Genomic DNA, 26,313 nt, shown 5'->3' on the forward strand with positions numbered 1-26,313 from the left:
ACAGAAGTGCTTTACATCTGGACAGCATGCACACAAAGCATATCAGTTCAAATGTACAAGTTGTTGCAGCAAACAGTAATCCTTCAAACTAACAAGTAACTGTAACCAATATTGAAAAGCTATTAGCAGTAGTGATGCTTGCCGTTTTTAAGTATATATTAGGTTGCAGAGCGGATTCATCGGATCAAAGTAGGAACTTTCTTTTAGTGAGGTTGAGCACAGCAAGGTATTGTTCCCATTAATCCCAGGTGTCCTGGGAGTCAATCCCAGTCAGTATGATCTAGCAGTTAAATGTCTTAACCATATGGGAGTTGTTGGCAAGGTTGGCATCACAGACTGAACAAATTGTGTTCAGACTGGAGTAGAAATAAGCATTTTTTAGTAGTGGATGATATTTTAGCCATAAGAACACACACAGACCATTTAAACTGCACGTGTTCTTATGTGCATTTGCTCTATCTGCTGTCTGCAACCTGCAATAAAAAGCTGGTCCTACTGCGACAGGATCACAGAAACTAAAATTCTCAGAGTTTATAAAAGCAGTTTATATATCTGAATACAGCAGCTGATCACACATGAAGGAGTATCACACAGAAAAATGTTTCATGTAAAGTATACTTTTGATATTTTATTAGTTCTTTTTCCCTTTCAGTCCAGCCAATGAAGTGCACCTTTTTTTTTTTACCACTATTATTTGATAATCTACATTACAAGGTTAAAGTTTATCCCCAAGCAAAACAATCACACGTACAGTTTAATTTGGCACATTTGTCCGCCATACAAACATCAGGCCGATTGTCTGAGGCTTTGGTGCAACATGGTGTGAAAAGTACAAATAATCTTACATAACAGACAGAGTCATTTGAACACCTTATCAAAAACAAAGCTGACAGAATGGTTGAAAGCCTTTCAGGGGTGTGGGGGCATACTGTCACCTCCATGGCAGGAGCATCCGCAGGGACATCAGCGCGAAACAACAACACAGACGCCACAATAGACCCAGGAAGACCAGGACAGATTCAGATGTAGGGGAGTGATGTCACTGATGTGACCCCAGCCCACCTCCTGGCTTCACTGCGCAGAACCTTTAGCGGCATCAAACATCTTCTTCCTTCCCTCCATCCCTGACATGGCTTCCACATTCTTCCTCCAGTCACTGTCCTCCACTGGCCTCTTCTGCAGATAAGGGAGACAGTTGGATTGTGCAACAGAGAGTATAAAAGACTAAAAACAGAGGCTGCAAAGTAGAGCAGGTTCAGAAAATGTTATTGTTGCATCTAAGCCTTTGAGACCTGTTCAATTCAATGGGAAGCCCTTTGGAGAATTGTTTATTACCATACTAGTATAACTGGTTTACCTCACACTTGGAGAGACACACATTCATTCACAGGTATACACACACCGGAACAAGCTAATCTGCACATGCATGCACTCAGGAGTTGGGAGACGTGGCCACAAAAGCTTATATTCGGTGTACAATGGGATCATTGTCTTGTGTTCGGTGCCTTCTCTCACAAACACACGGCCCCCGCCCTGCAGTGGCTTCCTACTCGGTGTCTTAATAAACACACTTTTCACACACACTGTTTCCAGGTGTTCCATGACATCTCAAGCGCTGACATCATGTCTGTATCTTACAGTACCTGAATGCATATCTGTGCTCTAAGGATGGCACAGACATTGCTCAGGCTGGTTTCATTGTATTCTGTGTGCATATGCATGATTGCATCTTCTCTTTTATCCATTTTTCATGCACCTTTTCAGTGTCCTCTTTCTTGACAGACTTGAGATTGGCTCGCAGGTCCATGGAGACTTTGTGCTTGGATCCCAGCAGCGAGCGAAGGATGGCGTCAGCTGACACACGGACACGTCGAAGATTAGGCCTCTTGAATTTCCCCCTGAGGTCCAGCACCTTGATATTCAGGTCTTTAATCTGGTCGAGTGACACAGAGTGGAGGGAGCAGGATGTAGGAGTTTCTCATGGTGCTCATAGTGTTGCATAATATACGTATAACTGATATGAAACATTTCAAATTCTACTTATTGGAAATGCGCTGGGATAATAAAGTGTACCAACCTCGCGTGTGTTGAGCATGACCTTAGCTTCAATGTCATATCGCTCCTCGTCAACTACATCTATCTTAGCATGTAGCTCCCTGCAGAGATCCTACACATGCACAAAGGAAAACTTAGTATGAAATCATGTGCAGTCCTTTCTTTACTTGGTTTCTTGTCCTGATTTGCTTTATTGACATAATTTGGGAATGATCTAAGTTGTAGCTGCAAAGGATGGAAAGAAAAATGAGAGATTTGGGGGAATCTGTAGGGAACATACCTGAAGCTGGCCAAGGCTCAGGCCACTCATGTTTAAAGGAGGCGCTCTCTCAGCCAGGTACCTATGTTTCTCCTCCTCTTTGTCTAAAATCTCCTGCTCCAATTCCTCCTTGGCCTTTGCCACCATCAGACTCTGTCAAACCAACATAAAATAATGTTTTCCATATGCGTTCAGATTCTTTCAAAACACCTCATCACATCATTTTTTCTCAAATGACAAGTGAAACATTCAGATGCTGGCTTTCTTTCAGTTGTCTGTATCTGCTGCCCTCCTGTGGGCTGAACACATGTATTACACAAATAAATCAAATAAGTCTGCAGATGATTTCTCGTACCTTGAGCATCAGCTTCCTTGAGGCTGAGATCTTGGGTTTCCGCTGCATGGTTCAGATGATTCACAAGATTATCCGTAAATATGATGTATATGTAGTTTAGTAGCTTAACTTAGTTATAAAAATTGTTGAATATTGTATCAACAAGTTAGCAGCCAGATGGTCTTACCTCTTGGCTGTAAAAGAAGAGAAACATACATAATTTAAAATACCTGTTTTTGTGTTTTTTAATGTCTGTGTATCTATAGTAAGAAAACACTCACACATGTTCAGGCATCCTGCTGTTGAGATCTCACTGGAAAAGAGACGGGAGAGATTAGAAACACACACAGAAACACACACCCTGAACCATTGGCAGTATTTGTTTGTCAGCGGATCAGATAAAAAAATATACAAATCCACGTGCGGATGGATTATAAAAGTCTAAAACCGAACAATATAGAAATGGAGCCAAACAATAGGTGGGGAAATTGTTAATAATGAATTGACAGAGGATAAGAGGTGTTAAGCGGTCTTCACCTGTTTGGACAAAAGGAAGTTGCTGGTCTAGGCAACCTTAAATCCATTTTAAAGTCTGAGGTTGCTGAAGCTTTTTTGTCTTTTTTTAAATGCATGTTTAAGAAAATGTGTTTGTTGTGCATGAAAATATCATACAGGCACAAAATGTTTGTGGAATCAGTGTGCTAGTTTTTCACAGAACTTACCGAGTGCAGTTTTGCTTTTCTACCACATGCCATAAAAAACAGTGACGCATTAACACCACTAAGATGTGTTTAAGATACTTAATTTATCGTCACACCTCATTGTTAAAGTGTTGTTTTCACTTTTGTTATTACCTGGTCTTACCTTTCCTCAGTCTCGTGCCCTTTGTCCTTCATCAAATTTGCAAGTGATTTGCAGCACTCACCCTTTCACTCTTTCAATTTAAGCCAGCCTTTCTCCTCATACCTCCCCTCTCATTTCACTATTTGGCTCCATTTGAGAATGGCACCACATAAGACCACCTAGCATGATGGGGTTACAATCTGCCTTAGCGGATTAGGAAAATTCCAGACAGATAGCCGTCCCTCATCCATCTCTTCTGTCCCTTATCCCTGTCTTTCTCCTCAGGATTATCTGGCCAAGAGGAATTTAGAGTGGCCTGTCTCCCAAAATAGACCAGGGGACAACTGATAGACAGCTGTGGTGGGTGACTGTGCTCTGGGGTGCCCAGCCTGGATCAGGGATTTATTGCTAGTAACTCATGGATGCTTATGACCCTCTGTGGTGCGGCCAACTTGGCAATGAAAAAAAACCCACCCAAAGTGTTTTGGAAAGTTTACGTCAACCTCGGATTTGAACATAGTTGCTTTGGCTGCAGATTTAAACTCCCCAGTTTGTATTATTTCAGCTGATCATCCCATTGCTTTGGCTTTATGGTAGCACAGCTTTAGTGTACACACAGTCTGTGCCCAAAGATGGACCTGGGCTGCTAGCAAAATAGCACTGAAACACTTATTATTGTCTATGTCCCCGCTGTTCTATGTCCCCGCTGTTCACCAGGTTGACATATTGAATAAACTAACACTAGATCAATCTGTATTCTCACTGTACAGAGATGCATGACACATTTTTGACAAATGCAAAGGTTAAAATATCAACACTACAGTCTAAATATCAGGAGAGTAAATCAAGAAAGCACAGATATAAAACTTGTGTCTAACTCTACACACAGAGCGTATTATGAAGGGAACTTACCAGAGTCAGAGGCAGGAGAAATGTGACCATGGATGCAGCTCGATGGACAGATCAGAGATGAGCCCTCTATTTAACTGCACCGCCCATTGTCCAGATCTCTCTTTCTTTTCTGTGTGGACGCTATTATTAGTCAGCCATGTCCTTCTTGGTACATAATCCTGCTCTGCTCATTTTTCATGTAAACAATGGCAATATAGTTGGAGCCTGAAGGCTGATGAGAGTAACTCAAATGACAAATTGTAGGTGAATATGAATATGAACTATAAGCTGGCCATAGACTGCATGGAAAAGGAAATTATGTAAAAAATAAATAAATAAAGGGGGGAAAAAAACACTTGTAAGTAGATTAAGTAGAAGTGGTGATCAACTTCTACTTAATGATCAACTTCCCCCCCCTTTTTGACACATGGGAATGTGTCAAAAAGGGGGGGGAAGTTGAGTTTTAACATCAAACAAGGGTTATATGAACATTTTTATGACTTGTGTTTTAATAACTTAGGTACGGTGAAACTTAAGCTGACCCAAAAGGTTTCCGGACTTTTTTAGAGAACCAGTGAGAAGCATAAATCATTATTTCCATGTTTAAGCATTAATCATTAAAATGAACTGAATAGCGTTTAGAAGATAAAATGCCCGTGACCATGAGAAGCTGAGTACCACACTGGAGAGGAAACCGTGGGACGGTAGGCGGAAGCAAACACATGATTTTTGTGAAAAGGGGGGCAGATGTTAGAATTTAAAATGGCTAATTTGTTTTTGATGTCTTTTGTTAAAATGAGTGGTTTTAATAATTTTCAGACACACCTTGCAAATGTGCTTATAATGAGTTGGCACTCGGTCTTTTGAAGGTCGTAAGCTTCGTTCGGCGTGATGGTCCGGACTGATGAACTGTAGGAAATGCCTTGAGTGCAGAGGGCTAAATGCAAACACGCTTATACACATAAATTGTGATTAGAATAAGTTACTGGTCAGGAGGTCCTGAACATGATGTGCTAAACCGATTTTGAATCACTAGAGGAACATTGGATAACAACATTAGATTATCAAGGCTAGGCAGAGAGGTGTTTTGGTTTGCTGTCTCTTACAGAGACAGGAACAGACACCAGACGAGGTCACGGAGATACGAGGATCCTTCACAGCAGAGACAGACACAGTGACTGCCGAGACACCAACTGGGTCCAAGTGTCATGGCGTCTTGGGCTCCAGCTAGTCACTCCAAAAGGATGGATCCCATAAACACAGCAATAACCATGAAGGGGTTAACAAAAATCCAGGAACACCAGACCAACGAGGTTCGAGAGGCTCTTGGGCAAAAGGGGGACACATTCCTGTTCCTTTCTCTGGGGGCCACAGCTGTGACCCGAGGATACACAGATCGTTGTTTGAAATCGGGGCAGAATAATCCCCTGATCTGTGCCACGACTGAAGGGTTGTCTAACCCCTGAGGTTGACGAAAGAAGAGCAGAGGATCACCCGACTGGACGACACTGGTGGCTGCAGCAATAAAATAAAGGCTAAAAGCTCCTCGGACAGAGGTTCTAGTCTGAGTACGTCTGAAGGGTATAAGGTAGCACCAAAATAAAGCTGTGGGAGAACTGGGGAGTGATGGGAGTGTCATCTGTGCCGGCTATTGTTGTAATAATAGTTTTTCTTGCATCTGAACTGCGCAAACACAGAGGTCATCTCACATATGGTTCGCCCATCAGAGGGACAAAGGACCTCAGGAGTGAGAAGAAATGAACCCGGCCACACTGGATTGCAGGGTGTAGGTGGGACTGTGGGATTATAATATTATTTTATGCCATGTTAGACCCTTAATTAAAGATTGTGAATTATTATGTCGTTTTAGTTTGCATTATTCTCCTGGATTAGAAGAATGTGGTAACTATTGCATCTGTTAAACTGATTTGCATTACATTAGACTGCTGATTTATTGTGAATGAATGATATTGTTTTATGATGCATTATACTGCTGAGTTATAAGAAATGCTGTTCGCAGAGAGTCATCGCCTTATTTGTCTGATTAGAAGAGAACATGCTGGAGTTTTCTGCCCCATCTCAGCAGGAGCAGATAAACAGGGAGCCAAGGTCGTAGCTTAGGCGCCGTGTGAGAGAAAGCATGTGAATGTTTAGGCTTTTATGATAAGGTGGGGGCCACGAGAGGCTGATCAATGCTCCACCATTTTGAGATCTGATGCTGTCTGCATCAGTGTCCATCTCCCACGCGTGTGTTCATTAAAATCATCGTTTGACTCAACCCGGCCGGACCAGTGTTGTTATTGTGGTTTTTCCTCTTGTGTCCATCCCCAATATTTGAATCCGTAACACTAGCTGTGCCGTACAGTGACAGGGGTCCTTTATGTGGTTACGCTGAAGGCTTCGTGACTTTTAAGCCATGCCAGTAGCAGCTGTACAAAGGGCAGCTATGGTTTGTCATTCCAGCACTTTAATCCACAGAGAATCACCTCAACCAATATTGGGTGGAATGTCACTATATTTTATGAGGAGATTTATGGTCAACAGGGAATTAATCCTTTTGATTGTATTGATCCCGTGCCGTGTCTTTGATCCATGATGACTTTGTCTCTTCTGTTTGAGTCAACTTAACAGGCGTGGTACAAAGTTTGGGGCAGATATTTAAGTTCCCTTTAGGGAATATGAACTTTTCCTCTTGCACCACGATTGGGTCGAAATGTAAACAAGCTTAATACTTTTATTCATGACTAGTTAGTCTCTTGATCTAAGGTGGAGTTTGGGCAGTGCTCTGGTTTGCTGTTCTGTCCGTGGGTGGGTCTACCTCGGCTCCTGAATGCTGCCTGCACGCCTGCTTTCCGTTCGCTGATCACCTCTCAGGGATAAAAGGCCAGTGTACGTTCCTGCACTCTGGCTGGTTGTTGTTGCCCTTGTGGTGGTAATAAGACTCTCAAATTATGACTCGTTTTATGTGTGCTTTCTGGTTATCTGACCTTTCTCTCTCAGTTGGAGTTATGTTACCTACAACCTGAATAAATTGTTCACCTGGAAAACTCATGTCCTCTAAAACCACTGCATGCTTCCCCTCAATTCCAGTAAATCCTCAATAAAAAATTGACTCTCAAGACTCACCTGAAAACGCCATGAACCTGTTTTATCTTCTCCTGCAGTCTTCTGGTGCTCCACGGCTTAGTCCCTGCACCGCGCTCCATTACTAAATACTTCCCTGTATCTTGACTTTGCACTTTATTCGTTGCTTGTGAAAATCAAGAGTTAAACTTCCATCGAGTTTTTGTGATTATGACACTAATATGGCACTAGCAGACCAATGCACAAATGCAAACTGGTCAATCACCTCTTAGGAGTGTCAAAGAGGCATTATTAACAGACTGCAGATAGCTGTATAGTGCATACTGTAGACGACCCTGCAAGCAATCAGTGCAATAAAAAGCATGATGTCACACTGACAAATGGAAAAATATAAACTGGCATCAGTGTGCCAAGACGTCTGTCATCATATCGAATCTACCCCATATCAGATAAACAAGGGGTAATCTGAACATGGCAGGGGGGAAGAGACCCTCTTCCAAGACAAAAGAAATATTCAATTCAATTTTCAATTTAATTTTATTTACATAGTGCCAAAACACAACAACAGTCGCCTCAAGGCGCTTTATTTGGGGAGATATTGGCTCTATTTATCTGGTTTCCAGGATCATCTATAACTGATAAGTGCAAAACTGTAGACCAGGAAGTTAAACCATCAAATACACCAAAAAATGAGTTCTCACACTGCATATTAAAAGGAGATTTAATAAAGGACATTGCAGTCTGTCCCTTTCCTTCTGGATCGAGGCATGCATGTTGAGGAGGGATTAGTCCCAGACTTCTCTACGCAATCATTCTGGTGATAATAATAGGGCTTAGGCAGCAATGATAAACATTATGTTAACATTCTCATATTAACATCTTAGCACGCTTAACATATTTAACTCGTGATATTGTCATAGTGAGTACAGCTACATGAACCTGGGGCATGGTTTTGTTTACTAACACCTGAACCTCGAAGGAGAGATTAAAATGCCAGACATGCATGTGAGGGCGTCTTTGATGGACAAAGTGAAACCTCGCCACACCGTCTGTAATCCAAATGAAGACAAAAGGGTGGCTGCACCCACCACAGAAATTCTAAACACATGTCTGCTATTACTTATAAATAGGTTGCTTAAGTTTCCTACAGATATATACAAAGATATTCATATTGTCTAATAATTTGAGGTGCTGTCTGATGAGATGATTTTATGTGTAAAATGTGTAAACTGAGAGATAAATAAACCTTAACTCAAGAGTCGGAATCAGCAATGCTCAGTGAAATTGCAAAAAACTTAAGCGCTGTGACTCAGACTCTACAAGCCTCAGTGAGAATGTTAAAGGTTAAAGTTCACGACAGTACAATTAGAAAAAGGCTAAGCAAATATGGCTTGTCTGAAAGGAGACGGCTTCTGCTCAGGTGTTGCGATGGCCCGGTTAAAGTCTAGACTTAAGTCTGATTAAAATGCTGAGGCAGGACCTTAAGAGAGCTGTGTACAAATAAATGCCTGGAAACTGAACTGAAACAACATTTAAAGAAAGAGAGGGCCAAAACTTTCCAACAGCAATTTCCAGAAACTGATAAAAGTCAACCACACACACACACACACACACACACACACACACACACACACACACACACACACACACACACACACACACAAAGGCATTCTGTTTGCAGTCCTGCACAGTGTGTGACAACAGATAATGGAGAATGTAAACCAAAGAGGGAAAAAACAGAAAAAAACTTTTTAAACACACAGATTATCTGAGAACTTGGATAAGCCCGACACAGATTCATGCACACAGACTGGTGTACACACACACACGGACATTTTCCTCACTTAAAAGTGGCGAGACAGACCTCTAGTGGTTTAATATTTACACAGCAGCTCCATCTCTAGAAGCTGAGAAGCTGGAGGCTTGCCAACGATTTTTGAAGTGAGCTCTGGTCAGTGAAGAATGCACTCCAACATAAACTAATCAACAGACGGTCCCATTGGTGTCAACATCAGGAGAACATTGTGAGTCCACATCTGACACCACTCTGGTTCTTAATTAATTGTAGCTCTATTTTCCATGTTTGTCAGATTCCCTGGAAAGATGATGTTTAAACAGAGAAGAGCTCGAGAGGATGTGGAGGGTGAAGGTGACGGTGGTCCCCGTGGTAATCGGAGCACTAGGTGCGGTGACTCCCAAACTAGGCGAGTGGCTCCAGCAGATCCCGGGAACAACATCGGAGATCTCTGTCCAGAAGAGCGCAGTCCTGGGAACAGCTAAGATACTGCGCAGGACCCTCAAGCTTCCATATAGAAATGAATAATTGCACTGAGACACGCTTAAAAGAAGTGGATGACACTTTGGTGTTGTGAGGGAGAAAAAGATGCAAGTTAATGTATGTTTTCATATAATACTGTAGATACATGTTTGCTATTAGCTGGTATCTTGTCACTTTCATAACTGTTCCATCACATTCTAGTCGACCCCCCCAAAACAACACTTTTTTAAATACTTATTTATTCTAGATATTGGCCCAATTGCTTATTGTCAGAGGGTTATAAATGTAATCTTACCAGCTAGCTGACAACTAGCTAGCTAAATAAACAATAACAGCTGGTTAAAAACTACCTTTATGCAAGCTAATGTTAGTCTCAAGTCTCCTAAAAAACAAAGTTTCCCTCTGATAAACAGTTTAGTTACATTCTCACATCATATAAGCAGCTACAAGCAGCTAACACCTGCAATGCAGCAGTGCTTACCGACAAAAACTCACCTCAGTGCCTTCATCAGACAGAAGTTAGCTTCACTGACTCATCAGCTTTACACTTTAAATTTCACAGCCTCCTCCAGAGTAAACAGAGGTGGACACAGGTATATTGGCAGTTGAGGTAAACAGCAGACTAAAAGCCTAAACAGGGCATTCTAACTCATTTTACATCAGGGGACACATACACCTAGTTACTTTGGTGTAGTATTAATGACTGTGGGGAGATTAGATTAGATCAGAGTTCTTGCTGGGCCCTCATTGTTTGACACCCCTGGATTACACTCACTACAGATGAACAGCCACTAAATTCTGTTGACTGCAATCTGCTGACCTCTAGTGGTGAGATTTTACACACTGTACCTTTAAAGGTGTAACCTCTCCACGGCTCTACTTCACATATATTCTCTGTGAAACCTGCTCTCCACACAAATCCACACACGCAAACATACTGCTTAATACAATGATCCATCTCTACTTCTTGCAGCACTCCTTGTCCTTTGCTGACTCATGCGGTGTGGCAATGGGGGTTTTCCACAGGAACACGAGAAGTTGCTATACAACTAGCCCTTTATTCTAAAAGTGCACCGAGCCACACAGCTAAACATATCACACACAGACTGCTATATTCTTGATATACACACAAAAACATGCACAAGATGATTAAATGAACAATAAATTCTATGTCTCCTTGACAAGAATCTGCTGATGCTTAGGTCTGGATGAACTTCATGCTGGGTGTGCACACACGTTCCTGTAGGTGAATCTGTGTGGGTGGATGTTTGTGTGCACATGCCTCAGGCTCACTGTGCTTCTCATTAGTCCTCCAAACCGCTCAGAACAAAAGGTGCCCTGACTTCAGCACACACGCAATAGCAGGAAAACCATGCCAGTGTGTGTGTGTGTGTGTGTGTGTGTGTGTGTGTGTGTGTGTGTGTGTGTGTGTGTGTGTGTGTGTGTGTGTGTGTGTGTGTTTTCCAGAGGCTATAACAGCAAGGTTAACGCACAACCGGAAACAGATGAGCTTAGCAATTAATGGTCTGAATCTAAAATAAACTGTGGCTGACAGTTCAGTGCTAAAAGACTTTAGACTTCCCAGTGAACAGTGAAATGAAGTGAAACACCATTTAAAAATAGAAGACCAACTAAAATATGTCAGAAAAATCTGGATTACAAAAATTTATTATTATTATTTTACAGTTCTAATACTGTACATGGTTTAAGCAAATATGTAGTATACAGAGTGCAATATATCAGAAACAAAATACTTCAATTCCATCTTTAGAAAACCTCAAAGATCTGCTCATTCTGTAAGTTAAAGTTTTCAAAGTAAGTCATACCAATCCTTCAAAAACAAGCCTGCAGAACAAATCGACTCCTGTTTCAGCAGCGTCAAAAACTGTCGCAAAATGATGTTCAAAAATGAAGATGCTACTGAAACATCAAGGCACAAAGGGTAAACTGTTCCCAGAAAACAGCTTTTTTATGCAGGAGTCTCCAAATTGTCCTTAAGCAATGAGATCAGGACAGAAACAAAGTCTTTATCCACAGTTTATCAGATTCCTATACTTTGCAAGTGAATGAGGGAAGACAAGATGAGTTTCTGTGACACTTGTTCTCAGTTGTTTGTTCCATGGTCACTGATGACCTTTTTGTGCATCCTCTGGATCTGGTGAGTTGTACTACTTTCCCCTTCTTATTGATTCCCTCCAAGGAAGTAGGAAGGCTGAAGGAAGAGAAAAAGATTTTTATTTATTTTATTTTTTACCATTGAAAAACGAAATAAATAATTTAAAACACACGCACAGATATGGTTATTAACGTCTATGTTCAGCAGCAGGGTCGCTCAAAAGTGCATTTGTAATGAGTTAAATTGCACTGTTACCACGGCTCCTAAGTTAATTTAGGCACTTGACTAGAGCTGCTCTCTTAAAGAACCATCGCTGCAGATTCCTAAACTGTGAGCTCATAGTTCAGACTCACACATTTGGGTCACGAGTTCATTTGAGATGACCGGTTTCATTAAATAACTCTGTTTCCATTAGATGGTGACGACTGTACCCTTGATCTCAAAAGTCACAAGGACAGATTTAACACCCTTAGTGTCCCACTGCTTCATGTCAACTAAACCCATAAGGAAAGTCAGTGTGTGTGTTTGTGCGCGTGTTTAAAAATACTCGACTGCTTGGTGAGGGAGGGGCAGGCAGATGTTATTTTGAAGGCTCACGTTGCATCTTAATTATGTCCTCAAGTGAAGCTGGTTTGTGTCTACTGAGGTGTAGTACAGGCAGATGAGCATAGTAAGAAAAACTCGGAGAGGACTCTAACTCGGTGGAACATCTAAACACTGAAGTGGTTCTTGTAAATAACCTTCAGCACGAGCTTAACGTGAGTGCTTCTCAGCTCTGTGTCACCTCATTCCCAAGAGTCTCGGTCTTTTCATTCCTTTCCATCCAGCTATTGCAACAACTTGTTTGGTGATTAGCACAAAAAGGAAATAACATGTTAAGTCAGGTGTTTTACTGCCGGCACACGGCTGTGCGTTTAGCTGCCAATTGCTTGAAAAACCAATAATAATAATAATAATAATAATAATAATGATGATGATGATGATGATGATGATGATGTTTGTTTAGCTGAGGTATTTGCTTGGGATTCACTGCCAGTCTCAGTTACTGGGAGTGAACTTGAGGATATTTGAGCAATGAGAGGGTGTGGTGCCACTCTCTCCAGAGCCCAGATAAAATGATTTCTACATAAATGAAATAAAAGCTTTCCCACGCCAATAAGTCACACTTTGACTTCTAGCTATTTCAGTCCAACCAGACAACAACTTAGGATACCTTCGACAATCAGAGCTCCTCGTCCTCCCCAGTGCTGCCCAGGTGTCCCGTAGACAGGTGCCGGTTCCTCCCGGTCTGCACGGCTTGTAGGTTCTTATAGCGCACCAAAGCCAGAGCAATCTCTGCGTTCCACGCTGTGCCGTCCTGCGGACACCGAAAGTCAATTTCCTTGCCCGTAACCATGACCACAGTGAAGTACACCAGCCCTCGCTTATACTCCACGCAGTCCACCGTGACCATGCGCTCAAAGTGAAGCTCCTTGACTTTGGAGCTCGACGCCAAACCCGGAGCATCACCGCCGCCTCCTTTGCAGTTGTGCAGGCGCAGCCCGTCCTCAGTGAGGACGCAGCGCTTCTTCTTCCACAGCTGGAGAAGTCCGCTGCTGCGCTTCTCTAGCAGTCCGTCTCTCATCGCCTTGGCCGCGAAGGACATTTCCAAGCTGAAGGAACCTCTTCAGTACCAGACACTAGACAACTTAATCCTCTGATAGATACTGAATCTATTAAATACGCATCGCGTGTCTTGCCGTATCAACGTCCCTCGGGGAAACAGATTCGATACAGTAAATATGATGTTAAACACATTTGTCTATTACAACAAGGTTTGTGAATAAGTTCCGTCTGTGCGCAATGACAGGACACCGTGCGGGTTGGTAGGCTGCTCTGCCTGGATATGTTTGAACATGCCCGGCTCCTGTCTGGACCTTCTCCCTCTTTCAACTAGCACCCGCCTCCTTCTCAGTGACGGCAGGAGAAGATCCGGGCTGTTTATGAAATTCCCATCTTGAGTGTGTGCGTCAGCGTGCAGTGCGCGCGAAAGAAAGACAGGCACAGAGAGTCAGTTAGTGCACGCTGACAGTTGTGTTTTACAGCACTCTGCATAGCAGCCTTTTTATGTGTTTCAGTGGTGGAGAGAGTGCTCAGAACTTTAACATAGCAACACCAGGGTAAATATACTTCTTAGTCTTTACGAGTTAGCTCACTCAAGTAAAAAGAAAAAAGTATTAAATAAGCAAAAGTAGTGCAGAATGGCCAATATCAGAATAATGGATTATAATTACGAGTACACCAGTATGTTCATGTTTAATGCTGCCAGTGGTAATTATGGGCCTAACTTGATTATTGGTTACCATTTTTTCTTCTGTTTATGCTATTCATCTTCAAAGTAACTCGTTATCAACGTGAGAGCTGTGGAGGAAAGTGCAACGTTTTTTAAAAACTGAATTCCACAACAAAGGTAAACACAGAGTAGATGGGTTCAGGCCTGACCATCTCCCTTTGAGGTCGCAGTGCACCTGTAGAAAAACCTGCTAACACACCTTTCTGTATAAATGAGTAAACTAAAATGCTAATATGCTTAAAGTGCAATAAGCGCTCATTTATAAGCCTTGAAACTCCTTATTAGAAACTATGTAATCTCGCCTCTCTGAGAGCTGGAATGTGAGTGGGTGGCATGGCGGATAAAGTTGGATAAAGAGTTCAAACTGCTGAATGACTAATCAGCCGGTTAGTGATCATCACCTTCTGGAAACAATGTCGTTACAAGGTAGGGCTACACGCAAAGATGTCCAATTTGCCTCATCTACAGATTTCACATTAAGGATGAAATATTTACAACTAGTGAAATAAAAATGTATATTTCATTTGATTAACAGATTATATTTTCATAACTTTAGAGCTCCGCTTTCACTTCTCTGTCGAACTAATGTGGGAAACATCAGTGATGGAATTTGTTGGTAAATTCTTTCTGACATTCTTACGTGATAGATAAGCTTTGTGGGTGGAGTGTATCTGTGATTCCCCTAATTTTACAAGATACTGGACTTACCTGGTCCCAGTGTGTCGCGTGGTGTGAGAGGAATGGATACGATGTATCCTGCACGTGTCGTTTCTTAAAACCAAAACAGAAACCACCACCTATGATACTCGCCTCAGACACAAACCGAGACAAGGAGGCCGAGGAGGCAGTTTCACTTCACTTTGTGCCAATAAAAACAATGACACCAAATACATTCTCTCTGTAGTTTATTTATCATCATGCTATTCAGAAAGCATACCGCAATTGTGAAATTTTAGATGGCTGTATAGGTTATCTTGTGATGTTAAAAGGTGATCGTCTGACAAAAAGTGATTTCCGTTGATTGTATGTCTTTTTGTGTGTGTTTGTGTGCTGTTCTTTTTAATATCTCTGTTTATATTGATAAATAGTCTGCAGTCAGCACCATTTACGAAGGTGTTATATATAAAATAAAAAATTCATCTGTTTAGCAGGTTTCTTTTTGACATTATTGTACACACTCTATATTCTATAATATAATCAATCCACCTAAAACATCTTTGTATAACTGTTGTGTTATTTGGTGCAACCTCTGCTGCAGTGACAGTTTTACATTCGTTATTAAAGGATGTATAAAAGTCTCTGATTGCAGCTTCTACCTCATGACAGAAATATATCTTCTGACTTCAAGTGGCTCGATATCAACCAAGAGAGATGTTTGACACACGTTTCACAGACCAACAAGTGATTTACAACCATTTAAGTACGAACAATAATTTCGGGCCAAATACCGGAAATCGTTTTTGGCAGGCGATCATTTTTTATGACAACACCAGGGGTTGCAAGTGTTGAGAGAAAAAATAATTCTTAATGAGAGGACGATATTTTTGAGTGCAAATCACCCATGCAGTTTTACATAGATATTCATGTTCACTAAATGTGCATATGTGGCAGCACTGCAATAGTATTCACCTGTTTCTATGGGATTATGAAGGTGTCATCCTTTCGACTGTACAGTTTATAAAAGCAGCTTTCTATCAAGCGCGTCTGTGGATATAGGTCGTCTGCCCCCTGCAGGAAGAGCCAGGCAGTGCAGTAATCTGGAGCTGTGCTGCTGAAGATACGCGGTTCCTACTGAGTGTGCGCCAGCGCCCCGGCTCCCAGTCCATAGCCAAATCCTTTGGGACCAAAGTTTTTGCCGTAACAAGCTGTTGAGAACAAAGGTAATGCCATAAGACTCCACACTTTGCCATCCTCCCATATATATTAGACAAAGCTCACTGTGGCCTGCTTGGATCAGCTTTGATTTGAGTGTTTGATTTCCATCTGGCAAACATGATATTCCTCGATTGAATTCCTCACAGGGACCAAAGTTTCTTCAGGATTGTTGGTAGAAGGACTTTTGACTTCCCCCTCAAATGTTTTTTTTTATCCCATGCTGTCTTCTGGATCTACAGACTCACAGATTGAGTTAGCATTAGCTCAAGCTGGTGTGCACCACTTAGCAACGGCCTTAACAAATAAATTTTACATATGAGCAAACTAAAGAATATATTGCACCACAGCTCCCATGCTGGTTCTTCTATATACAGACTATTTCATTTGTGCGCCTCTAAATGCTCAGTGTTACCGCTCAAGTGCAGATTCTGTGGCGTGTTTCGGCCCTGAAACATGATACCAGCGTTAGATTTACACCTTTGCGGCTGTTAGATTGCAGGAATGAGTAAACACTTTAATTCAGCAGTTTAATTCTGAACTTTGTTTGCTGGGTCTCATATTCCTCAGCTACATAGCCCATACTGAGTACCTGAAAAACGTGTTTCTCTGTATGTGCCTATACATGGGGCTGGGTTGTCCCAGACACAATAAAGGGGTTAATGTGCCCATATAACAGAATATTGAGCTGAAAGGTGTTGGACCCTGGGAGCATTGATAAGCTCCGCTATTCATCACCAGTGGGTTCAATTTACAGTACACACCTACAAGGTATTGTGACAAAATAATAAAAACGAATATGAGCCTGTGATGTTGTGTTAACAACATTGTTGGATTATACACTTGCCGGCCACTTTATTAGGTACACATGTTTAACTGGTCGTTAATGCAAATGTCCAATAAGCCAATCACATGGCAGCAAGTCTGTGCATTTAAGCATGCAGATGTGATCAAGATGACCTGTAGGATTACTATGGGGAATTTCAGAAACTGCTGATCTACTGGGATTTTCACACAGCGATCTCCAGGGTTTACAGAGGATGCTCTGAAAAAGAGAAAATATCTAGTGGGTGGCATGTATCTGGAAGAAAATGCCTTCTTGATGCCAGATGTCCGAGGAGAATGGCCAGACTGTTTCAAGCGGATAGCCAGGCAATAATAACTCAAATAACTACTTGTTACAACCAAGGACATCTTTCTCTGACTGACCTCTGTCTCCTTTGTCAGCTAATAACGGCACTGAGTGTCGGGATCCTGGGTCTTTTTGACCCAACGTTTTGAGTTTTACTTTATTTTGATGTTTATGATTCATGTTTAAGTTCATTGGGTTTTCTAAGTTCACTTGTTTATTAGTTTCCCCTTGTGTTTTCAACCCCTGTGTTAAGTCTCTCTTGTCCTTTATATGTTTCATGTCCTTTGTTGTCAAGTTCACGTTGTCACGTCTGCGTTTCATTATGTTTCCTGTTTTATTTTGAAGAGGTCCCGTGTTCCTGCGTTCAGTGTATTCAGCTTTATGTTTCCCCTGTGATGTTGTTATGTTCCTGTGTGTCAGCTGTTTCCCCCTGTGTTCCCACTTCCCTCATTAGCCTCCTGTGTGTATTTAGTCCGTGTTCTCTCACTCAGTCTTTGTCAGGTCATCTGTTGTTTCACCGTGTTTCCAGGTCTGTTACTATCAGGGTTTTTCATGTTGTATTTTAGTTCACCTGTTTAGGTTAATGTTTAGTTTGTCTTTGCTCATTGTTGTGTCTTTTTGTCAGCCTTATTAAACGGCTCGCCTTTTGTTAATATTCAAGTTTTGTTCCAAGTTCGTTCATGTCTGCATTTTGGGTCCACTCTTCACAACACATACAGTCTGCCTCAGCGAGACTGTGACACTGAGGCTACTATGTGCAAACATTCAAAATTGGATGATAGAAAATTGAAAACATGTCTATCCTTAATTTCTGCTACAACGTTTGGATGGCATGGCAGGGTCAGAATTTGGTGTACATCCTGCCTTTTATCAACAGTTTAGACTGCTGATGGTGTAGTTGTGTAAGAGGTAGTTTCTTGAATCACTTTGGGCCCATTAGTACAGCTTGAGCACTGATTAAACACAAACAGCCTACCCAAGTGCTACTGCTTGTCTTCAGATGGCTTCTTTCAGCAGAGTAATTCACCAGATCATCTCAAAGTGGTTTCCTGGACATGACAGTGAATTCACTCAAAGGGTCTTTACATTCACCACATCCCAATCTAATAATTAAGTTCAGTTCATTTTGTTTATGTAGCACATTATCACAAAAACAGTTACCTCAAAGCCCTTCTTACTATAGTTAAAGACCCTACAAAAATAGAGCACTTTAGGGATGTGGTAAAACCGGAGATCTGTGTCATGGATGTGCAGCGGACAAATCTGCAGCGACTGCGTGATGCTGTCATGTCAGCGTGGACCAAAATCTCTTTCCAGCACCTCGTCTAATCGGTGATGTGAAGAATTCAGGCAGTTTTCAAGGCAAAATTGGTTCAAGCCATTACTAGCAACGTGTACCTAATAAAGTGGCTGGTGAGTGTTTGCTGGTATTTATTGAAATGAGTCAGAAAGTAATAGATAAAGTTATTTTTTCATTTAGCACATAGCTTGATAGCTATACAGTGCATAGTTTGTGTAATTAATTTATAATAGGCTTACAGATTTTGATGAAGAGAACCTTTCGGAGTCATTGTTTAACTTGTTGCAGGCATGAACTTTGAATCCCAGGTTTAGAGTTCAACTGAAATCATAAAACTTCTATTTTTCTGAGTAACTGCACCCTCTGTTGTATTCTAGGGTTTATTACAACTCATTTGGCCATTCTTATAAAAAAGGAGTTCGTTTTTAACCACAAGCCTCATTTATAAAGACTTTTTTTTCTTTCAGCCCAAGTTATATATATTTAGTGTTCCTATCACCTATATTATCTGTTTCAGATCCTTCCTGGGCCTGAATGGGTTAGCTTTCCTAGCTTTGCGCCCATGGAAACACATCTTAATTGTGACAGTCATTGACCCATGGGAAATGTTTGAAGTTTGGACCCAATGTGGAGGTATGTTACACCTGCATTCTTTTTAAAGGCCAGCAGGTGGCAGTAAGTGCTGTTGTCTGGTTCTATAGAAGTCTTTGAAAGAGAGAGTTTTACCTTTGCAGTAGATTTCCCCTTCCTTATCAGCTAGTGTGGTTGATTCAAGGCTCTTCCCACAAGTGGCGCATGTAAAACATCCAGACTTATGCCATGCCTGTAAACATATACAAGCCTCGTTTTAAAGCAGTTGTGTTTTTCTTGCATGCGCGCATATATGCTTGTGTTTTGCTTACACTCCCAGCTCCCATCACTTTCTCAGCAGCGTAGACAGACTTGCCACAGCGAGGGCATTTGTCTGATCCTCCAAACTTCTGAGCTAGCTTGGAGGGGTTTGGGTTGGTGGTAGGACGATGGGGACCGGGTCTGATGGGTAAAGAAGGCAACAAAATGTGGATAAGGAGCCTTAAAACCATCAAAAAGTATGCTTGCCTGTGTGTTACTCACTCTTCAGGTTTAATTCCCAGGGACTCTCCTTTGTCCATGCTGAGGGTTCCTGCTCCTTGGCCATAACCATAGCCTTTTGGCCCATATTTCTTACCATAGCATGCCTTGCAGTAGACTTCATCCATATGAACAGCAACAGTTGTGCTGTCCAAATTCTTCCCACACACCACTGTACAAAGAGACACGTTATTATTGTTTTGCATACCTTTGCACTTTTCGTTGAGTACGTTCATGTGTTTATAAAGGCTCCCAACTGTTTGCCTTATAAGGAACATTTTGTTTGAAGGAACATGTTCTCATCTAAATTCCATCACAGGAATGTTTGATTGTGATGCGAGAACACAAATAACTCCTCCAAACCCCATGAACCCACATTTCTTTCAAGATATCTAATTTATCATTATGAAAGATTTACAGTACACAAGAGATGAATACTTGTATGTGGAGTGGTCAAAATGTTTTGTCTGATGTTTCCTTTTTGAATTGCTGTGAGCATTTTAGCAATCCTGCTAGATTGTATCACTTCCAGGAAATCCTGTTTCCATTACTCGCAGATGCATATTTGCAGTTTTACCAGACAGCTCAACAAACATCAACTTGTTGACCCAAGCTGACCTAAACTACATGTTGGGGATCATAACTGGTGAAGACAAACCCAGCCACAAGTCAGTGTACTCTTAGTTCTGAGCCCAAGCTCGGACAGATGGGGATGCATGCGTCAGGATGGGTATTTGGTATAAAATCGTTGGCAGATGAAATATGCAGATTGTCAAGAATTATATTTTCTGGGTTAACAACTGCTATCGGTGCAAGGCCAGTAACTATAGTACTTTTGACTAGGATAGGGTTTGCAAGAGTTCAGGAGAGGTGGAGGCAGATGATTGGCTATGGCAACACCTAAAGAGAAAAGCCAAAAGAAGAAGAACAACTAAAAGAAAGCTCAAATAGACACTAAACAGTGGTCTTCAGTGTGAGAGCCATCAGTGTCCAAGCCAGAAAAAGCCAAAAACAGGAGCACCACTAGGAGCGCAACCTGAACCAAGATGGCGCCCGGGGTTTACTGGGTTCTCCACCTTAAATTCATCGCTGGTAGTTCTACCATCCTGATGCATATTAAGGAGAACATTCAGCATAAACAACCTGAAATGTGCTGCTATTTCTTCCTAGTTTTTGAAGTGGACTTCCAGGGAGTGACGCAGCGATAACAGGAATGGTCCCAGAAGTTTACAAAAAGCAGGAAACCAATCTAGAAGTCGATAGAGGCCAGAAATACACCGGCGTCCTTTTGGTTTTTTCATCGGCCTAGTTGCAGACTGTTTTAATCACATTTTATAAAGACACAGGACTCCTCTAGGTTAGTAGACTTTTTGCTCGTGCGACTCCTTGGAAGATAAAAAGGTTTTGTAGTGCTAACACATCAATGTAAATAACTGGATTTTATAAAGATACAAGACTTTTATATGAAGCTGGCTAATCCTGAAATGTGTTGATATTTTTTCTCTCTGCAGCTCATCTGAATAGACTCTGACAGGAAGTTAGAGCGAAAGGGGAACTGATCAGCTTAAGGCTCAGTTTCTAGGAGACACACACACAAAAATTAATAGACCAAGATGTAGTTCAAATATAGCTCAGCCAGACTTATACAGCATTTTCTCTTTGTCTGCACATACAGACGGCTCATACACATTAGGTTAATATTACATGTGCCTGTAATACGTGCCAAAAGTTCACTGGGCTCCACAATCACAGGAAACAGCAATCGGTTAACTCACTGCACAGGAAGCAGGATCTATGGAAGCTCCGCCCGTCACAGAGAACCTCTTCTGCAAAGTAAACCGTCTTTGAACAGCGGCCACACTTGTTTCCTCCTCCCAAAGGCATCCTTTAGTGATCCATGTTACACAGACAGAAAAACAGACATATTTTGATATGACATGAAGCTTTTGGTAAAACAGACGGTAGAAACAGCTGGAAATGCACCAAAAGGACCTTAAAGGTGCTTTAATTAATGAGTGGAAAGGGCCCTGAATAGAAAAACAGATGAATCAGTGGACTGTTAAATAGAACCATCATGGAAACGCAAACAGTTATTGTTTTAGGAAACCTATTTAAACAGCCTTATTTGGTTGCCTGTACATCTGGCTTTGTAAGGCTAGGCTAGTAATTATGTTCCTGCCAGTTCTTTGTGGTTTCTGTAACGGACAATCAAGCCAGAACTGCAGTGGAAAATTCTAGAAGAGTTCTTTTCTGTAAAAGGGCCAAAAACGAAAGGTCTCTTTCTTAAAAAAATAGAAGCAGTCATTGTGGAAGTTATGCGTAAGCATGATTTTCTGAGGAATGTTAAAGTCGATGGCATGTGAAAACCCTGCCATCCAGTCTGTTTCTGTCCAATGTGCTATTAGCACAACCCTCCCTGTCCATTCTTGCATATCTACTTCCACATTCCTGACCGTGTAAACCCTCCTCCCCCTTTTTCATGGTCATGTCTCACATTTATCATCTACAGCTTCAGCCCGTAACCACACAGCACCTAATACCTGCAGTTGTGTTTTATACGGCTCAAAATATGTCAAAAAAATTGACAACTCCATCAAGGCTAGCTTGCTTTTTCTAACTTAGATTACCTAAGACTTCTGGGCACAATATACAGTATGACTCACTCAGAAATAACAGGCGGTACCACATGGCCTCTGACTCTATTTAAAAATGTTAAAAATAACTTAGTACTTATACTTACTGTGAATATGAGCTCATTTCACTATGATACAGAATCATACGCTGCCTTTTTTGTCACTGTAAACGCAGTTTCTGTTAAGGGAACTAATGCAGTTTTCTTGGATGTAGCTGAGCCTTTAGAAAACTCTTATTCCAGTTTATAAATTATACGAGTTATTTATACATATCATGTACAGTCACATGGCTTCTTGTGTGTTAAATTATTCTGCACCCTACATCTTTCATGTAGAATTTAAAAGTGCTACTATCAATGAAAATAATTATAAAAACAGGGCTGTGTTGCTTGGTAATCACTGATAAATGGCTTTGCTTTGCAGCTTTAAGTTGAAGCTCAGTCATATTGTCTTGTATAGAAATTGAAAAAGTCACAGTTACAACTCACAAAGAGACCACAGGCACAGCCACGGAAGTCTAAACTGTAAAGTTTAGGGAAGCAGTGGTGAATGAGAGTTTTGGATGCATAGCTCAGAAGAAAGTGAGAGGTCTGCATCGTAAATGTTTATATGAGGAAGATGGAGACTAGCTGGCATTTTCAGTATCCGCTCATAAAGGATGGCAGTTTGCGTAGTTTTACAGTCTTGGAACATTCCTCAATCCCACTTAAAGCAGAAATGCCGGGAATGTTTTTGGACCAAGCAGTGATGGAAACATTTTAGAGTTTTCCAGCTGCCGACTTTGGAAACTATGACTTGAAATCTCAAATAAATGTCTCAGTCTTCCATGTCATTTTGGAAGGGTGACAATCAGCATCAGCATCAGTGGTTAAAAGCTTTTGTTGTTAGCAATGAGCCCGGCTCCCAGCTTCAGGACCGAGTATGTAGATGAGAAGGTGAGGAAAATGCTCGTGGATAATCAAGGCTATCAGTAATTGCTTAACTTTGTGTGGTGCTGTTGTTGATGCTTGTTCACTGATAGAATGGGACTGAGTTGACAGTCAGTTTGACCACAGGAGGGGAAATTCATAGAGAAGTGGGAGAATTGTCACTTGATGGATGAAAAGGTTACTGGAGACATTAGTTTTCCTTACATATACGTTACATAAATATTCTGTGTATCTGCTAAATTATTTCCATCAGGACGAATTCGAGCTCATGCTGATTGTGGTGGCTTTGCATGTTTAGACCTGCAAGGACACGCAGATATGAGAATGCTTTAGGGAAGGAGCAGTAAGGACTGGAAACTCCTACAAATCAGGAAGTCCACTAACAAATTTAATGTGACAGCATGTGATATCTGTGTGATTCAGGCAGAGCGTAATGTTGGTGAAAGTTAGTAGGAACTTGCTGTGCTGTATTTTCTTTATTGTGCATTACTATTCCTCTCTTGCGTTAATGTTTAGCTGCTCACTCTGAAACACTTTGCTGTAACGGAAACATAAAGGCACCCTGTGGTATTGTGGTATCATAAGTGTTGCAAGTGTCTTTCCCATCATGCATCAACAAAATAAGAAATTAGACAGAAGCAAACAGAATCCATCAGAACTCAAAATAAAAAATCTTTACTTACTTGCAGCAAGTAGAAGCTGTCAGTGAGGGATGATGGGCAGGAAGATCTTTCACAGGTCAGAGTAGCGTAAATGGAGCTGTGTGGTATGTTCAGGAAACCAGCTGTCCACAGTTAACTTTAAGTATGCACGAAAAATAAAAAGGTCAGTCCTCTTAAAAACCTGATTTGAACAACTTTTACTGTGTTGCTATCCTTCAGGAGAGTGTTGGTGCGCTCCTCTCCCTTTAACACTGTTCCAGATGTGTCGAAAGGGAGGAGCTTCTGCTGTTGCTGCTTCAGCCTGTAAACTTAGTCTGTGTGGAGGATCAGGGGAGCTTACTCTCCAAGTGAGAGCAGACGCAGTGAGAGCGAGAGGTGGGGTTGAACAGGAGTGAGCCGGGCTTCAAAAGCTGTGTGCTGGCTCGCACAGCCGAGAGATTTTCTTGTTGATTGCACTCCGTGTTTTGCAACTCTCTTGCACAAGGGCTGCCCTTCAATTTGTCAGACAGCCGCCAACAAACACTGAACCGTGATACTAAACTACGTGAACTTCACATTGCTGAAAGACTTTTATCATGCATAAACATTAGTGTTCCAAACTGTGATCAGGGAGGATATTTTTTCTTGAAATGCAGACAGAACACAGGGCTTTCCTAGATTTCTTTAAGTTGTAATAAGAATGTGTAAAAGTGACCTTTGAAATAAATGCACAGAGAATTCGCTTATTCGATTATTGTTAATGTTTTAATACGGTGCTTAGCATTTTTATTAGACCAGCACCCAATGTCAGGTTTACCCCACAGCTGCCCTAAATTAACAGTATTATTATTATTGAGATGTTAAGTTACAGTTATTTACGTGTATCTCTGAACAGAAAAGATTTAGTTTTATTGGTTGAATGTTATGCTTGTCAAATTTCTGACTTTGCTGAGAAATGCAGTTAGCTGGCTCAGATTTATGCTCAGATTTGAGCATAAAACCATGAATTCGTTTTGTCATTTGCCTCATAAATAAAAATGTACGTTTTAGCTTCGTTTTTGACAGATTTCTAAAGTATTTGTGTCTTCGTGTTTTTGTGACATCTCATCTTAACAAGCTTCACAATCAGTAGACTTCTTACTCTGTTCTACTACCTGCTCACAGGTTAACCTTTAACAGCTAATCAGTTTGAGTTCAGCTCTCAGCGTGATGTAATTTCAGAGTGATTCTATTTTATTACCAGAGCATTTAATGACCTTTAGGCACGAGCAGCAAAAGGTCACCCTGATATGCTTAATGGATGAGAAACGACAGAAAGAGATGTGAAAATGTGTATATGAAGCATCCAGCTTTAACCTGACTTCACGCTACTGCCATCATGTGGTTAAGATGGGTAATATCAGCAGGATGCATTCCTGATTTTAATGTTAGATGCTTTTTGGAAATTTACTGGGTAACTTGTGCTGTCATTTTCTGGGAATAAGAAGAAAAGGAGAAAGTTTTCAAGGCTTTTTCAAAACTAATCGGCTTGTTTATATGATACCCTTCAATGCCCGGGTGGCACGGTGCCTGTGATGTTGTCATTGTTGCAATAAAGTGTTTGAGTTCATTTAATAAAAGTTAAGTAGTACAACCAAGTGTTTTAGAGTACCACGGCTGACAAACCTAATAGTATTTTTCTTATTCATATGTGTAGAGGGATTTTTGAGGGCTGCAGGTGTGAAAAGCTGCCCTTTAAGACAGTCACAGCATCGCTTGGAGTTTAGAAGTGACTGACGTAGATCTTCATGCTATTTTAATGGCTTCTTTTTTGCCCGTTTTTCACAGAGAGACAAACAAACTGCTCCAATTACATTACCTCTTCCTCAGCTTTCACCTGAGCAGATTAATAATAATAATAATAATAATAATAATAATAATAATAATAATAATAATAATAATAATAATAATGTGGGCATTCCCTCTTAATTATGTGCTGAGATTATACATGGCCTAAAGTGAGAGTGTACTAATTTGCAGAAAGAAGCAAAGCTCAGTGGAAGCCACTTGACATTAAAGTGTGCAAGAGGAGCCCTTTAATGAGCCGTTTTCTGTTGGTGGCATTTGGTGCTGGCAGATTCAATGACAGGCAGTGTTGATGAATGCAGTCAGATTCTTTCAGTTCCCCTTTTCCATCAAGCTGAAGTGAAATGGGATTAGCTCGTGCAGCATGCATAGAATAAATGAGACTAATTGCAGTTCAGGACATCAAGTGACAGATTCATTATTGTCTTGTTGTGTGCCGAGTCAGTGCTCACGTTTTCATAGTGCCACTGACTTCAGGGCAGCCTCGCATCACCACATGAGCAGCATTCTGCAGTTTTCTATATGTCATTTATTATTTGCTTCATCGTTTGGTCATTAACATGTAATACAAATAAGGACAACTGCTGTCTGTGTTGTCCCTTATGCTAAGTTTACCCTGACACAAACAGCTAACGCCTTCAAGATGAACCCAACAGTAT

At 41.2% G+C, this 26,313-nt stretch overlaps 3 protein-coding genes across 3 annotated transcripts; all 3 read right to left on the reverse strand.

The window, feature by feature from the left end:
* Positions 1–601: 601 nt before the first annotated feature.
* tnni1a (troponin I type 1a (skeletal, slow)) lies at positions 602–3,482 on the reverse strand. The gene is made up of 6 exons (XM_086277034.1): positions 2,930–3,482; positions 2,670–2,842; positions 2,336–2,467; positions 2,078–2,167; positions 1,757–1,933; positions 602–1,176 (listed from the first exon to the last, which is right to left on the reverse strand). Exons 2-6 carry the CDS (start codon positions 2,715–2,717, stop codon positions 1,072–1,074), a joined length of 552 nt encoding a protein of 183 aa, XP_086133160.1. The 5' UTR covers positions 2,718–2,842; positions 2,930–3,482; the 3' UTR covers positions 602–1,071.
* Positions 3,483–11,396: 7,914 nt separating this feature from the next.
* On the reverse strand, positions 11,397–13,801 carry phlda3 (pleckstrin homology-like domain, family A, member 3). Its single transcript, XM_086278610.1, has 2 exons — positions 13,074–13,801; positions 11,397–11,956 (listed from the first exon to the last, which is right to left on the reverse strand). The coding sequence occupies exon 1, from the start codon at positions 13,503–13,505 to the stop codon at positions 13,083–13,085; it is 423 nt and encodes a 140-aa protein (XP_086134736.1). The 5' UTR covers positions 13,506–13,801; the 3' UTR covers positions 11,397–11,956; positions 13,074–13,082.
* Positions 13,802–15,086: 1,285 nt separating this feature from the next.
* On the reverse strand, positions 15,087–24,157 carry csrp1a (cysteine and glycine-rich protein 1a). The gene is made up of 6 exons (XM_086278046.1): positions 23,852–24,157; positions 21,382–21,491; positions 19,610–19,778; positions 19,399–19,528; positions 19,223–19,319; positions 15,087–16,057 (listed from the first exon to the last, which is right to left on the reverse strand). Exons 2-6 carry the CDS (start codon positions 21,488–21,490, stop codon positions 15,981–15,983), a joined length of 582 nt encoding a protein of 193 aa, XP_086134172.1. The 5' UTR covers position 21,491; positions 23,852–24,157; the 3' UTR covers positions 15,087–15,980.
* Positions 24,158–26,313: the final 2,156 nt, after the last annotated feature.

The sequence above is a fragment of the Aulonocara sp. 'chitande type north' Nkhata Bay genome, linkage group LG20 (assembly GCF_057382095.1).
Source record: "Aulonocara sp. 'chitande type north' Nkhata Bay isolate Kocher_YH1m ecotype deep benthic linkage group LG20, A_spYH_male_GT1.1, whole genome shotgun sequence".
Classification (NCBI taxonomy): domain Eukaryota; kingdom Metazoa; phylum Chordata; class Actinopteri; order Cichliformes; family Cichlidae; genus Aulonocara; species Aulonocara sp. 'chitande type north' Nkhata Bay.

Excerpts from the sequence above, each read along its gene's own strand:
- csrp1a (XM_086278046.1), bottom strand. The coding sequence starts at position 21,490 with ATGCCTTTGGGAGGAGGAAACAAGTGTGGCCGCTGTTCAAAGACGGTT. Across the intron at positions 19,779-21,381 it reads TAGATCCTGCTTCCTGTGCA|TGGTGTGTGGGAAGAATTTG; the intron begins GTGAGTTAACCG and ends CTCTTTGTACAG. Across the intron at positions 19,320-19,398 it reads AAGTGATGGGAGCTGGGAGT|GCATGGCATAAGTCTGGATG; the intron begins GTAAGCAAAACA and ends ATATGTTTACAG.
- phlda3 (XM_086278610.1), bottom strand. The coding sequence starts at position 13,505 with ATGTCCTTCGCGGCCAAGGCGATGAGAGACGGACTGCTAGAGAAGCGC.
- tnni1a (XM_086277034.1), bottom strand. The coding sequence starts at position 2,717 with ATGCAGCGGAAACCCAAGATCTCAGCCTCAAGGAAGCTGATGCTCAAG. Across the intron at positions 2,168-2,335 it reads TGAGCCTTGGCCAGCTTCAG|GATCTCTGCAGGGAGCTACA; the intron begins GTATGTTCCCTA and ends GTGCATGTGTAG. Across the intron at positions 1,934-2,077 it reads TCATGCTCAACACACGCGAG|ATTAAAGACCTGAATATCAA; the intron begins GTTGGTACACTT and ends TCACTCGACCAG.